At 38.3% G+C, this 15,191-nt stretch overlaps 1 protein-coding gene across 1 annotated transcript; it reads left to right on the top strand.

The window, feature by feature from the left end:
- Positions 1–5,022: 5,022 nt before the first annotated feature.
- Positions 5,023–8,253, top strand: LOC106157312 (uncharacterized). The gene has a single exon (XM_013532931.2). It carries the CDS (start codon positions 6,433–6,435, stop codon positions 7,897–7,899), a length of 1,467 nt encoding a protein of 488 aa, XP_013388385.2. The 5' UTR covers positions 5,023–6,432; the 3' UTR covers positions 7,900–8,253.
- Positions 8,254–15,191: the final 6,938 nt, after the last annotated feature.

The following is a 15,191-nucleotide window of genomic DNA, read 5'->3' as shown; positions in this document are numbered from 1 at the left end:
TCTTACTGGCTTTTTTTTTTCAAGACAGACACGTAATCGATTTAGATATGAATTGAAGGCTGGGTTTCCTGAAAGATGGCGCCTTGGGTGAGATCAATTACAAACCGAGTGTATTTTTCAAATTCAATTTTGACACACCATTTGTCACGAGGTAAATCGCTGCATCCCCTTCAGTTCCTAGAAATGTCAACTTCGGTGTCATTTGTTTGTTTGTTTGTTTGTTTGTTTTTTGCATTGTTTTTTGTTTAAGTTTGTTTGTTTGTTAGTTAGTTTGTTTTTTGTCAAAAATTATGATTGGCAATGTTTGATTTTATAGAAGAATCGAATCTCTTCCTAAGGATACAAGTCACGTAAGCAAAGATGAAAAAAGAGTTCATGATTTTCTTTGGATATGCATTGATGATTCATGGAAAAAAATTGCAGAAAAATACCCTAATTATATATGTAAAAACGCGTTTGCTTTATAAGGACCTACCACGAATGGGAATCTTTGGAGAAAGTCTAGCGATTCATTGTAAAATCAAGCGCTATTATGATGGATTTGGAGAAGAGTGGAGTCAGAAACAATGGCAGATTAGATTTTGTGGTGCGGCAACGACTTAAAGCTGGCAATTTTAACTATGGTCTTTTTCTTGTGGTTGGTTTTGGATTGCAGCCTTTTCATCAATTGCAAATATTCACCATGTTTTTAACGATACATATCCTGTTTCGTTTTCTAGAACATCATTCCCTGCGCATAGAATTTCACATCTATTGCATAAAGGCAAAAACGTCAATTCGACGTCCTTGTTTAAGGTAATCCCGGTTTCGAGTAGCACGACACACGTTTTCTAGTCACCTTTTCTAGTCGTATTTGAACGCTTTTGTGTTTCACTTCTTGGTTTAACAACTGCCATCTGCATTGAAAGTATGGTACGGTAGGTCTTTTCAACTGATAAATCTTTGGTAAAATTTATTTTCTGGGAATCTTATGGACCAGAGATAGCGTTTGACCTTTGTCGTTTGAATCTGATGTTTGAAACAAATAAATAAATAAATAAATAAATAAAATCAATTGTTTTTTGTTAGTTCGTTTGTTTTGGTTTGACGTGTGTTTTTTTCGGTGCTGTATAGTATAGAAATCTTTTTCTCATAGCAACGTGCTAGCATCTCATGTCGGTTACTTTATACCTCTGATGTTTGTGTTATGCCAGTTATCAAAAACCAACTAATCGCTCTCAGCTGTGCCGAAGATTGATAACCTCCCTTAAGGGAAACTGGTGAAAGCAAATCAAAATTTCATTTCGCTGTTGCCAAACTTGTTGATTGTGAGCTTGGTGGAAGCTAGCTCTCATCTGCTGTCACCGGGCAGCACCGTAGGATTCAGGGTTCTTTGAGACTCACTTCTCCGTAAGAGTCAGGTTGTGGAACTGATGCGACAGCGGGCATTTTCTGCATGATGTCAGAAGTAGTTTTACTTTAAGCCTTATAAGCCAGGGTTTTCCCGCCAAAAATTCTTATTTATAGAATTTTACAGGGGTAAACGGCATTTCCCCCGGCTAACCAGCCTATAATCTTCCTTTTCTGACACTCGCCATAACTCGCCGCAACAATTTTGGAAAAAGCAAAAGATCAAAACCCGCGCTTAATCGCAAGTTTTTCAAATTCACCATTCATTCCATGACTCGACTTTGGGGTATCGAGAGACGTGACCTGATTCATTTGAAACCTGTATCAAGATAGTTAACTACCGAGGTTGGACAGGGAAGCCTTGAGCAAATTATGTTTGTTTTGACAAGGTATCTGCTCTCAGTGTTGACAGCGGACCTTTTAGGTTTGCCAAATACATTTATTGTGGGACGATCATTCTTACACACTCTTGGGTCGATATTGCAAAGTTTCTTTTGCGTTGTCGGCATGAGGAATTTACCCGTCCAAAAACTTGACACTTTTTGTGAAACAGGTTCCCAGAGTGAAGATTACGCAGATAGTTAACATGTGTGTAGAAATCAACAGAACGTGGCTCACCTGAGTTCCTAGAAACCAATCTTTAGTATTGATAATGGAGACGTGAGATATACATGATGAATAGGGGGTGGTTTCATGTAGCCAGAGAACTAAAATTGAGCGCGATCTGGTGAAAACCAAAAAGAAATCCGATTTCAAACGCTGATGATTTTTACCTTGATTATTGTTATTCAAAGCAGCCTTCTAGCCTTAAGCCACGGTTTTTGTCCTTCTGTTATGCGTTGCACTTCATTGCAGGTAATTTAAGTATTACGACATCAGTTTCGAATATTCTGTGAAAGCTTCAAGACCTTTGTAACGGTTTTTTAGGGGAAGGGGAAGCATGATATGATTATTTTTCCATGATGTTTTATAGCATGATCATAAACATGTACAATAAATATTTTCACAATAGCGTTTACGTATTTTTCCATTCATATAAACACGAAAACGAGTAGAAACAGCTAGACGCGCTGACATAGAGATTTCCCAGTGTAATATACAATGGAAACATGTCGAGTATGCCTTAATATACTGTTTGTCTGGCGGGCTATCCCCATTATTCCAAATTTTTATCTTCAAGGAATTTCAGCTGACTACATGATTTAATAGACGTGTACACAACAGATGTCTCCGTCCACCGTTACCTCCCTCTATCGACATTTTCCAAATGTAAACAAACTTATCGTTGTTATTCGTGTATTTCTAACTGTAGCTTGAGACTGTCTCTAAGGGGTTTGTTTTGTAAACTGGATTAAGGTTTCTAAGAAATTAGATCAAGGCAAACAAGGTTATTCCCAAGCCCCCCTCCTCACATCCCTTTGATCATAATGACGACGTTTGGCTTAACATATATATCGGCACCTTGGATTATGCAGCATAAATATTAAGAATATTGGACAGAGTTCGTCTTGAATTTTGAGAAAATTGCGTGCAGATGGTTCAGTCTGATAAAACAAGTAGCTTGGAAGAAAAACAGATATGCAAGAAAACCGAATGGCAGCAGTATTTGTAAAAGGTAAAACCGACAAATTGCTAGAGGAAAATCATTCTGTAAAACAGATTTTGATCAGGTTGACACACGTTAACTCGACTTGGCAGATAATTTTCACCATTCATAATCTTACAGATCATTGGAAACCTGCTCCTCATACAATTTAAGGGATGTCTGGATCATTTCCAATACACACTGTGACATATATTTTGCTGTCTCTCTCCAGTCGGCATGAAGAGCTTTTTCTAACTTTCTTTTCTCTTATACTTGACTTATTTTTAAATGACATACGTAAGTCATAAAAATTTTATTGAATAACAAAACTCATCATATTGTTATTAAATAATATAGTCTGCAAGTCAGTGGCTCAACAATAAATTCAAGCGAGACCTTATTTCAACAATTCATTTTCATTATTCATATAACAATATGAGGTTATTATACCTAGGCCTATAACAAGCGTAAAAAATTGACCTTGTTTATGTAAAGGGCGCAAATACCATAAATAAATAAATAAATAAATAAATAAATAAGTTTGTCGTGGCCGATTCTGTTCGGGTCAGTCATTTTATATTTCAAAGGCAGTGGGACATTTACATTTGTCACCTCTTTAGCCCGTACCACCAGTTCCGCCTGAATCCATTTCAACTATAGTGTATTGTTGTTGGCGCAGAAATAAATATTTTGCCATTAATTGCATCTTTCCTTTATTTTCCTTATCTTTCTTATATTCACATCTTTTTTTATTTTATTTCGCTTATTCATTTATCAATTTTTGCGTGAATTTCAGAAAAGCAAATAACGGTCATTTCTAAATCACAAATAAAAGAATAAGGAATCATTCTTTTGAGCTATTTAGCTTTCATCAAACTGATTTGCTTATGGTTACTGCGATCGTCACACGTACTACACGCCCTTGCAATATTTTTATAACATTATCTGTGATATTCTAACTTTTAGATTTAACGAAGCCCGTTTGCCTTGCACTTTGGTAGAGAAACAGTATTAACAAAAACGTAGGACTTAATCAGAAGAGCACAAACGCCTAATTGTAGAAACATTTTTGGTATACAAAAACAACTCTCTCTCTCTCTCTCTCTCTCTCTCTCTCTCTCTCTCTCTCAGATATCTATGAGTTGTGCTTACACCCAAAAGTATTAACGTGGCTGCTCTTTCACAGATGTGCATTAGTCGCATGCTTGTTAGACACGTCTGAAAATGTTGAACACATTGGATTGCTAAAGAATATATTACCATTTATTGATACAGATGCATTAGTCGCCCGTCATTACTGAATAAATTGTTTCCAGGGAATCTTAGCGTAAACAAAAACGATTGCCCCCCTATAGACGTCAATGTTGCGATGAATATTCCCAAAGGTCTGACCCCGATCTTTAGATGCTTCTTGATTAATGCGAAATTGATGTGAAAAGGTATAAGAGGTTAGGGATAAGGCTTTCTTCTGCAGTTATCTGCTTGCCCTTTGTGAATTAATGACTCCACGGGGGCTCTATGCGAAGACGTGTTCCGTTTTGGAATGCCAATATCGGGTCACCCAATGCTCTTTGAAGAAAGGGAATCTAGGAAATTAGAGTTGGCGAAAACAAGGATTCTCCATTAATTTAGCAGGTATCTATTTAACAGATGGGGGTTCAAAGGAGTAATAGGCTGCAAATTACAAAATGGATAATCATGCAGTTTGTGTAAATCTTGGAAATGAGGTTGACCTTTAAACGTCCTTGCATTGTTGGGCAAAAGCTTGGTTGGCACCAACGGGGGTCTGGGATTGTACGTATCACTAGCAAAGAAGTGAGGCAAAGAAAAGAGTGATAAAGAAATTTTTCAGTAAATAAATTGGGTATTGGAATATTGGCAATTTTAAAAACAGGCCTACAAATTCTAATATACCAATGATGCCAAAGACCGTGTCAGACCAACTGCAAAATCCATGTAAATGTAATGTAATAGAGGAAAATAATGCGTTATAATCTAAAGTAGTCTTAGAGCTGCCAAGTGTTTCAAGGAAATCTTAGAGGATGCGATATGTGCTTCATGAAAATAATCTACATTCATTGATGGTGCTTGCAAGAAGAATACCTATTGAACCCACTATGCGCTATTCATGGTAATGGTATCGGTACCAAGACGGTCATTTGCGTTTGATATATGACACATTTAACATATACTTAGTGTCTTCACAGAGGCTTCGTAGCTCAACAGTGTAATTTTTCTCAGTGATTCATTGCGACTTCACTGCGAGAGAAAGAAAAAGAATTATTAAGAGAGCGAGTCATGCCTGAAATCGATAATTCAACTGTTTATTCCATAGAAAACAGGTGCGTGCCCGTTATGTCGCTTAATCACCCGTCTTACTGAAATCTGCGAAACGTATGAGCGGCATCGAGCGAAAGGTACCACAGATTAACTCGTCAGGATACACCAGTTAAGTGGAAAATGACATCACTGAAGTTCGAAGGAAACAAAGCACTGCACAAAGATTGCGCATGTAATTGTTTATTGTCTTGAAACCGCAGGATTTTATAGCCCTAGGATGGTTAGCGTGACTACCGGCAATAAGTATACACCGCAATGGCCTTTAGAGAAAAGACTGTGGCATTTCAGAGGGTCATGGTAGTGTGGATAGAGTGCACACTGGGCCACCTGATTGGAGCTACTTTATACAGGTGTTTGCAGGTGATCGGAAACACTTGAAGTGCCACAGCATTTTACCACTGGAACATTGTATGCATAGAGCAGGTGGCTTGGCCAGCCGTTGCTTTCTCTTTCACTGCTTTACATTGAAATGCATAAGAGAGGGTGATAAGACATTGAAAGTAAGTCATCCTAATTTTGATTAATCTATAGCCTCGGGATGAAGAAAGATCTACTAGCAGCGACGTAAACGGACTCCGCACATTACTTACCTTTGTGCATTTTACGTTTTTTAACCGATTTCTTTGCTACAAAGGACAACGTATCACCATCGAAGCCCATGAACATAGATACATGTAGCTTCTTCAATTGGTTGATGTCACACCCAGTACTTACAATGAACATTTCCTCGGTGAGCAGTAAGTAATACACTAAAAGAACAGCTGATATGCACATTAGCATATACTAATACCACATGTACGACACATCTGCACTGTGCTCGGTGCACGCCTGGCTATTGTCATGAATGATTGCCATTAGCTAGAAGCCTGGACTAAAGAAATTCGCTGAATCAGATTAACGTACTCCGCATAAAAGCCTAGTTTCCAAGCAGTTGCTGCGCCGGCTTGCACTCACTCAACAACGCGTTTCGAGTACCTGAACATCAGAGATTCTATTTTCTGCATTTCAGCATTTCTATTTGCTGCGCTTAGTGACACAAATAGTAGCATTGCCCGTAATGCAATGATAGATGTCGGGGCTGATTTTGCAAAGTTGCGCAGTGTATAGATACCGTATCAATGGCTGGCGTTGGCTCAAGACCGGTTCGTAAAACAACACCAGACGAACTGGCGTGCCCGATATGCCAGGAGATTTACAAGCAACCCAAGGTTCTACCCTGCGGACACACATATTGCAAGACCTGTCTGGAACAATGGATTCAGTCAAACAAATCCTCCCCAAAGCACCTGACGCGATTCCCTTGCCCATGGTGTAGAAAGGAGACCCCCTACCCCAGAAACGGAGTGGAGGAATTCGCCACAAATTTCGCTGTGCAGGGCCTACAGGAGAGAATGGTGTGGAGGAGCATTTCTGAAAAATCAGCTGAAAACAAAGGTGATGATTCCAGCGCTCGTGGCCTATCAAAACCGGTTGTTACCAATAATAGTGGTCATAATTCCTATTATCGAACAAACTGTAGAGGGCGGCAGTATGCCTCGTGCGGCCATGAAGATCGCTTGACCCTATTTTGTCACCAATGCCAGGTCAGTTTGTGTGCGGACTGTATTGATTCGCATATAGGGCACGTTTTTGTCAGTCTTAAAAAGCGGCAAGCAATGGACGACCTCAAGACGGAATTTGATAAACTGAGCACACAACTACGGGACAAAGTTGAAAATGTGCAAGAACTGCGAGATCGATATTTAGAAACAAGTCGGGTTATGGAAACCTCAATAACCGCTGCGACAAAGTCGGTAATGAAGCGGATTCAGACCATGAAAAGAACGCTAGAGGATATCGAAAAAGACCTCATGCAGGAGATTGAGTGCGCGCACACGAAAGAATTAGAGGAATGGGAGAGACGAATAGATGATATCGAAGAGAAACTCGACAACGCCGAGGGCAGCGATGCCTACCAGGCGGCAAGGAGATTAAGTTATCAGGACTTCAATTCGCCTGAGGAGCTGTCCCAGAAGATTCAGCAGATGCGCCATCGGCTTATCAACTTATCGACGGTCAAAGCCATTGATGCCGCGGTGCAGGTCGAATTCCAACCGGCAAAGATCGATCTTTTAGAGAGAGAGATAAGACTCCTCTGCGGCCACACAGCCGTGTGTTATAAAAAGATACTTACGTCCTCAGCAGAGCCCCCCAGCGATTTGATCGATTCCAGAAAGTTTATGAATAGCTTGTATTTAAAAACTGTCAGAATACTTAGGGACGCAAGCCGGTCATTTGGGATCACAGTGGCTGCCGCTAACGACCGTACGAAACCAATGCGAGTAGTAAAACTGTCTGCGTACGCGAAAGACACTGGGTTGAATCTCGGAGACGAAATTCTCACGATTAATGGCGTTCGTACGGAGGGGATGATGCAACAGGAGACGTATGACCTCACGCATGACGCTGACCAGCTCACTTTGACAGTGATGTCACACCAGAAACTGTCGACGTCACATCCGACCACGCCCACCAGAAAGTGGGAAAAATTGAGATGTTTTTTTACTCGCGGTTCCGGCACTGGGGGAAATGGCACAGCCGAGTGACTTCCAAGCAAAAAATGAACCACAGAAAAGTGCCATTAAACTTTTAACGTGTCTTATAAGGGGTTGTTTTGAAAAAAGTTTTGGAAAAAGGAACAAGAGAAAAAACTATATTGCCTTATGACCAATGATGCAGTGTTGTGACTTATAATTGTCGTTTTACTACTTCCTATGCCAGTGTTTGCTTATTTGTGATGAAATTTAAGAGGGAAAATGAAAGCAAGCTGGTGGCTTTATTTTATTTTTATGAAAATCTACATAAGATGTTTGTATAATAATATGTCTTCAGTAGAGCGTGAATAACACCTTTAAATGGAGATGGTGAAAAGGGGAATAAGTAAAAGAAAATGAAAATGAGCTTTGTTTTATTTTATATGTTGAGTCATGCGTACATGACGTTCATGAAGAGTCGACGCAGTTGTAAAACACGCACTAGAATGTGATTTTACTGTTGGAACTTGGTTGGCAACAAAATTCTTTTTCGCAACAGTTTGACTCTTGTTGACAGTGACACGTGTTTCATTTACATTTAACCGACAGCATAAACTTTTTTGTATTAAAAAGTGATATTAGCTACATACAAATGCTTTTTATCAACACTTAACATTGTACATGCAATTTCAGTTATTAAATAAGTATCCACCATACAGCCGCCGCTGAAGACGGGATGTTGAAGTACAATAACACATGGTGTGGGAGGAGATATAAGTTCGAAAATAATTCGCGATACGCTTGGCATTCGGAACTCCATCTACGGTGCATTTATACTAACGGATGCCCCCCCCCCTCCCTCCCCCCCCCCCCCCCCACACACACACATGCACATCCCCAACCCCAAGCCACCTCACCCCCTCAACCCCGTTTACTTCTGCGTTCAAGATTGGTTGAGAAAACTGGAAGATGGCATATTCTTGGTATTCATTTGCGTTTTAGCTCAGCACATTTCCTCACTGAAACTGAAGGACGGGACCCCTCTTCTCCAGCCTAATTCCTTTGCTTTTTTGCCGCCTGCCCCCCTCTCCCTCCCGCTTTAAAGAAGCTATGCTCCCTTTTTTCTCATTAGGCATATGCCAATATACCAAGTGCCTTTTGAGAAGCATATCAGCAGTAAGTGGAACTCTATTACTGGTATTCCGAAGCTAATAAAACTCAGGTAAATAATTGATCATCGGCATTTGCGATGCAACAGAAACAGGTTTTGACGTGCCAAAAATCCAACGATACTAGAGGGAGGATTCGTGTAGCATTCTATGTCAGCGCTACAGTAGTTGAAAATCTCGAATTACAATACGTCAAGTGCTGATACATATATGAAGTAAAACATATGTCCAAAATATGCCTTTAAAATCACCATAATTACGTGGAGAAACATACCGAAAAAGGTTTGATTGGCATTTAAGATAAAATCTTCAATATGGGACATATTTGATGATTATATCTTCGAAGGCGGGGTAACAAGTAATGAGAAGTGACAGACCAATCCTTCTAACCATGTAGGCTATTGATTTTTCCTTTATGGTTTAATCTCTCTGGTAAATAGGAAAAAAAAACTGAAATTCATTTGGGGGTGAAAAAAGCACGCTTTCAGAATCGGACATGCTTCTTGCTGACAAAAATGTCTTGACAGATGCCTTACATTTAGTTTAACCCTCTGATGGTGGGCGTGGTTTTCCGTTACTGATAGGATAACTAATAGAATATACTTTGGATATAAAGGTACGCCACCCACCAAGTGCATGAGTTTCGATCGCATTTTCCTTGAAAAATTCATTTTTGCTAGTTAATGTACCTTTCCGTAGATTGCAATAGAATGGCCACTCAATCCCATGTTCTAGTAATTGTGTTACAATTTGTAAGATTGCAGTATTCGTTTATTAATTAAATAAAAGAACGTTATTTCATGTTATAAATTATACAAGGCGCGTTTAAGAAAACTGTTCACGTAGAATTTTCAGGTTTACAAGGAAAGGAGTTCTTAGGAAAATTTTTATGAACATATTGTACAAAATTAACAGCAGTTTTATTGCTGGTTAATACAGAGAACATCGGGTGACATTTATTGTATGCATGATAATTTGTCAAATATCAAAATAAAAGATTATTGCTGCATTATGTACAGTGTAGGGGTCCATGTTCCACCCTACGCAGGTTCTTCTAATATTTTACCTGTCACTGATGCATGGGAGAGGGAATATAACCACAGACTCACATATTCAGTTCCAAGTCTAAAAGTCCTTTATTAAGTCCAAGCATTCAGCCTTTATACACACTATCTCCCGAGAATCTATCTGCATGCCACAGTGGCAGCAACTCATTTAAATACTAATTGCAATGCAATAGATAACAATTGAGGGCTTCTACTTTTAAGTTATATCAGTTCTACTTATCAGGTATACCTATACAGAGGATGATAAATATTCATTCAAGACTGAAGTAAGGTGAATGATAATATGCTGACTGATTACAAGTATAAACATAATATGTAAATGAGTGATTTCAACACATGCATTTAGTGGACCTTAACAACAGGTCTTTCGTAAACTGTTCTAAACTTTACGGCCAAACCGTTATCTATTTCAATTAAGGATTAATCCACATTAGGATACTTAAATGAAGTATTCGCCTGAAGCGTTAGCCACAGCTTTCTCCTTATTTGAAAGGTGAAATAATTTACCTGTTTTATTACAAGGAATAAATTTATCCTTAAAAGCCTCGACATCTTTGCACTGTTTCAAATAAACATTATTATTATTATTATTATTATTATTATTATTATTATTATTATTATTGCTAGTATCAGACCAAGAAATCGTCTATGTCGATCAACCCCCCCCCCCCACCCACCCAAGAGTTTTTAACAAATTTTTTTTCAGATATGTCCATCTTTTTATAGGCATTAACACACCCTTTTTATCATCATTACATTTTCAAAAGTATCACGATGCCAAGTTAGATGTCCAGACCAAATTAACCTTTACACATATTATGGAACATTCTTTTTTTTTCTGAAACAAAACTTAAAACTCGTTTTTCTCATCTGACAAAAGAAAAACAGAATTTCCTAGGAAGATTAAGTACCAAATGTTACACATTTATAATAGCTGCGCTAGATTATTATTCTTTTATCAAAGTGAAATTACCATCTCTTGCTAAACGGCAATAAGTAATATCTCTCGGTGGCATTCCTGCAGTTCGCTTAAAGTTCAAAGGATCCCTGGGCGAAAGGCAATTGGTTCCAACAAGGAGAAAAATGAACCATTGCTGCATGGAAGTGCTGTTCCTCTGTGATTGCTTTATGCTTGATGCACAGTGAAAACAGAATTTGAAAGGAGAGACAAGTGCACCTAGTGCATGTAGCACTAATTCTGTTTAATGAAACACACTTTATCTACCCCAAAACAATTAACGTGTTCCTTGTGGAGTATCAGTCGTGACAAGAGAAGTTCGCAAAAATGTTGCATTAGAACGAAAAAAACGTTTTGATACGTTTTGAGCTAGGGTATGACTGATCTTTTAATTTATTATCAAAATAGATTCCACTTCAATCCAACTTACAACATGAAAGTAATATCTCTTATCTACCACGGCGGGTTTAACATGGAGAACATGTCATCACAGTTTAAACCCAGAGGCGAAAAGAAGTTTAAAAAGCGCTTCTTATCTAAATCCCGCTGAGCAGAGTATCTTTCTAAAGTTTCAAGGAAATTTTCCAGACAGGCAGTAAAATCAACACTGGATAAAGCTGGCAATGGGCACCCTGCGATTCTGCCTCCGTATACCTTGGCTGTAATAATCATCACCTTGGGCTTAATACTGTTAATGGTCAGACCACCCTAATTTACATTACAGAGCAATCAAAATACCAGTTCTTTTACACCAACGGCAACGGCTAGTATACTCAGATATATATACATTAAAGTCTGATTTGACCGCGTATCCAAAGGGTTAATACAGGTGCGTATCCCTGTAATCCTCGCTGCAATTTCCACACCTGATGAAAAGTTAATTGACGGTAAGTAATGAAAGATAGAAACAAGATACAGGGGGGTTAATGAGCATACAAATAACAGTTCTCCTAGATATGCACACCGCCTACGAAGTTATACAGATGGTTAGATGTACCTTTGCATGGTTTGCCCTGGTAGATATATTCTACTGGAATTAGGGAGGGGGGGCAAAGGGATGAGCCAATTTTAACGTTTCATTGACAATAACATCTTTAGCAAACGTTTCATTTACACCTGCGTGTGAGAAAAAAAATTCAGTTCACTTGTACTTAGTTGGAGCAAAGAAATACCGAATTGCAGTTAATTCAGGGCTATACTGTCCAAGTGCGTTGAACATTAATACATTCATTAATCACCGGCTCACGTTACCATTCACAGGCAATCAGCAGTTGGAAACAATTTGCCTTAAGTAAATTGTTTCTTTTCTTTACGCTGCGCTCAAATAGAAAGCAGAACCTTTTCACCTGGTGTTACTCCGATTACTTACCTCCGACCCATGCCCTGCAGCTTTTCTAACACTGGAATTACTTTCCAGCCACCTGAAAACCGACTTGTTAACTAACACCTGACGCATGGTCATTTCCAAATAATGAAAATTAAATCGTCAACACGGCATTCTGAGTTACCAACAATCTAAATTTATCAAGCCCCCGGGGGCCTGGCGCTTGACATTATGACCAGGTGTGTCCCTTTGTTAAGTCGTTATCTTAACTCAAGTACACATTTCAGAAAATTTCAGAAAAAAAGTTAAACGGACAAAGTAGTTTCATCATACCTGTACTACTAGTTTGTGTTTCCTATCTTGCGTGCACTTGGTAATTTTAGTTGGTATTTTCGCATTTTGAGTATAAATCTTTATATTGCCACAACTTCTTAAGTACATGCTTTTAAGAACTTTTATTGATACTAGATAGACACGAAGAAAAGGTTGTTTTACAGTCTGGCATTACTTATTTTCTGGTATCATAAAACCAGCTGAAGATATGACCTTGACCATGACCTTGACATCTTCAAGAACCTTTGGAGCTTGGTAAATACGGAGTCCGTTTAGATGCTTGTGGCCAGTATTCACCAAAACCCAGAATTCCTTCTCTTGCCAGAATTTTCTCTTGCTATTTCATTGCGCAAGTATTAAGAGGAAAATTGGAATCATCACAAATACATGCTTTTTTTTATTAATTCAAGAGTCTGATTAGATGTTTTCCGCCCTTTTTCTATTACACATCCAGTATCTCATGTGCTGCTTACTGCTTATTTTTTTTTTTTTTTGCTTAAGGGGCTCTTAAAAATGCAAGTTTGTTTGCATGTTATGTGGGGACTCCTTCCACTGTGTAGCGATTTTCAACAAAAGTTGGCCCAGAAAACGTCTAAATGGTATTTCCAGGTATCGGACATTACATTTCTTTTCCACAGTTTACTCAACAAACTTACAAAATTCCATAATAAAACGTTGAATATGTGCCAAAAGCCAGACATTTCCAGAATTTACCCATTTGCTGCAACTTGTTAAGATAAAATGTCAACACATGAATATCAGGCTTAGCATTTGATACTTGACCCAGGGACGTAATAGTACAGCATTTTAGATCTCCTAGTGGATAAAAACAAAATAGTCGACATTTCCAGAATATATCCCAACTTATTGAGGTGAAATGTCAGCAAATTAACGTAAGGCACTTGATTGTTGACTCATAAAAGGAGGATATTACGGTGCATTTGATAAACAAGTAGAACACACGATCAAAAGAAGATATTACATGTATATGACTGCAGAAGGGGAATAATTTTCTGAAAATATTCCATAAGGTCACGAGCTTCCATTTGCTCTAATTAATAACTTGTCAGTTAGATAATCGTTCAGGAAATTAGCACAAGTTAATGGTACGTAGGTGTCTCAAACGATATGCCCGGTATTCGAGCATGGAGGGCATTTGGTGCTAAGAAGGATTTGTATGTGTGGCACTAGTGTTATTGAGTGGTATAAGTACAGCATAATTCAGGCTGAATTAGAAGCGGTTTCAATAACAAATGCATAAAGGGATAGAAACTCTTCGTATGGGATCCATATTTCACAATAAATACATTGTAAACAACTCACAGAATATATAATAAGTTCTGTTTTACCACCAAACGGCGGTTATCGCAATTTTTATGGAACCTGTGCTCGCCATTGGACCACGTGACCTCCATAGATGGCTACTACCCTGTGGAACAATTGGCCGCTGTAGAGATTATTACATAAAAACTTTTTAGAACAAAAACGTGGAATAATTTTAAACGTCGGAACAGATTCATTAACCATTAAAATGCATGTAAGTATGGAAAAAAATATGGGTTTCCCCAGGAAAATCCTTTTTTTTTTTTCTTTGCCAAAATGAACAGTTGTTATCCATTTAAATCAATATTAGAGGAATGAAGTACGAGGATTGCTGACAAAGCGTCTACTTCTTGATATGACATTAAAAACGGCTTTTGTAAGTGTGGTTAATTGATAGTAGTGGTGATATGAGGGTTTAGGGGTATAAATGATGTTGCGACACATCAGATTCAACAAGAATAACGAGCTTTAATTTCAGCAACTCTTTTGAGGAACGAGCATAGACCTTCACGTGAATCATACATACAGTGTCCTGCTGCTGGATGTTGCAAGAAAACGGAGCATGATATATTGTGTATAAAGGTATTAATAAAGCGAGGGCGTAAGGAAAAACAACTGTGAAAACAATCAGACATAATGTATACACTAGTTTATCTATATGTGTAGGTTATTCTCAGTTCTCCGGGTGCATACTGTCTTTCCAGAGTACACTGGATGCTCACTATCTGCGTACTGGAAGCGGTATGAGTTAATTGCAAATCCCTTATGAAACTCGGGTTGGGCGCAAGGTACCCTGTTCCTGAGTTTATACATACTGATACATGTATGATACCCAATTTGGTGCAAATGTGATTATTAAGAAACTACCATGCCCATTTCAAATTTTTAAGCAAATATGAAATAAGGGAGATACCGGTATAGACGGACAACAGACAGGGTGTGTGCCTCAATCACTACTGATAAAATACTAAAAGACCTTGTGTTTTGAAATCTGAATAGAATTAGTAGCAAGAATGAATGAAACAAAGACCCAAAGATAAAAAGAGCTGATTTTCTGCATTTTAAATTGATATTTTTGTAATGTTTTGTTGATATGAAAAATTATTTATTTCATTTCATTTCATTTTATTTTATTTTATTTTATAAAGTTGTGTGACAATATTGCAGCTACATGTAATCCATACAGTCGG

This window comes from Lingula anatina, chromosome 6, assembly GCF_051362555.1.
Source record: "Lingula anatina isolate TDL-2025a chromosome 6, LinAna3.0, whole genome shotgun sequence".
In the NCBI taxonomy this organism is placed as follows: domain Eukaryota; kingdom Metazoa; phylum Brachiopoda; class Lingulata; order Lingulida; family Lingulidae; genus Lingula; species Lingula anatina.
Note: the sequence above shows the minus strand (reverse complement) of the source record. Positions and strands in the feature narration are given on the sequence as shown.

What these genes read in the sequence shown, in the direction of transcription:
- LOC106157312 (XM_013532931.2), top strand. Translation starts at nt 6,433, where the DNA reads ATGGCTGGCGTTGGCTCAAGACCGGTTCGTAAAACAACACCAGACGAA.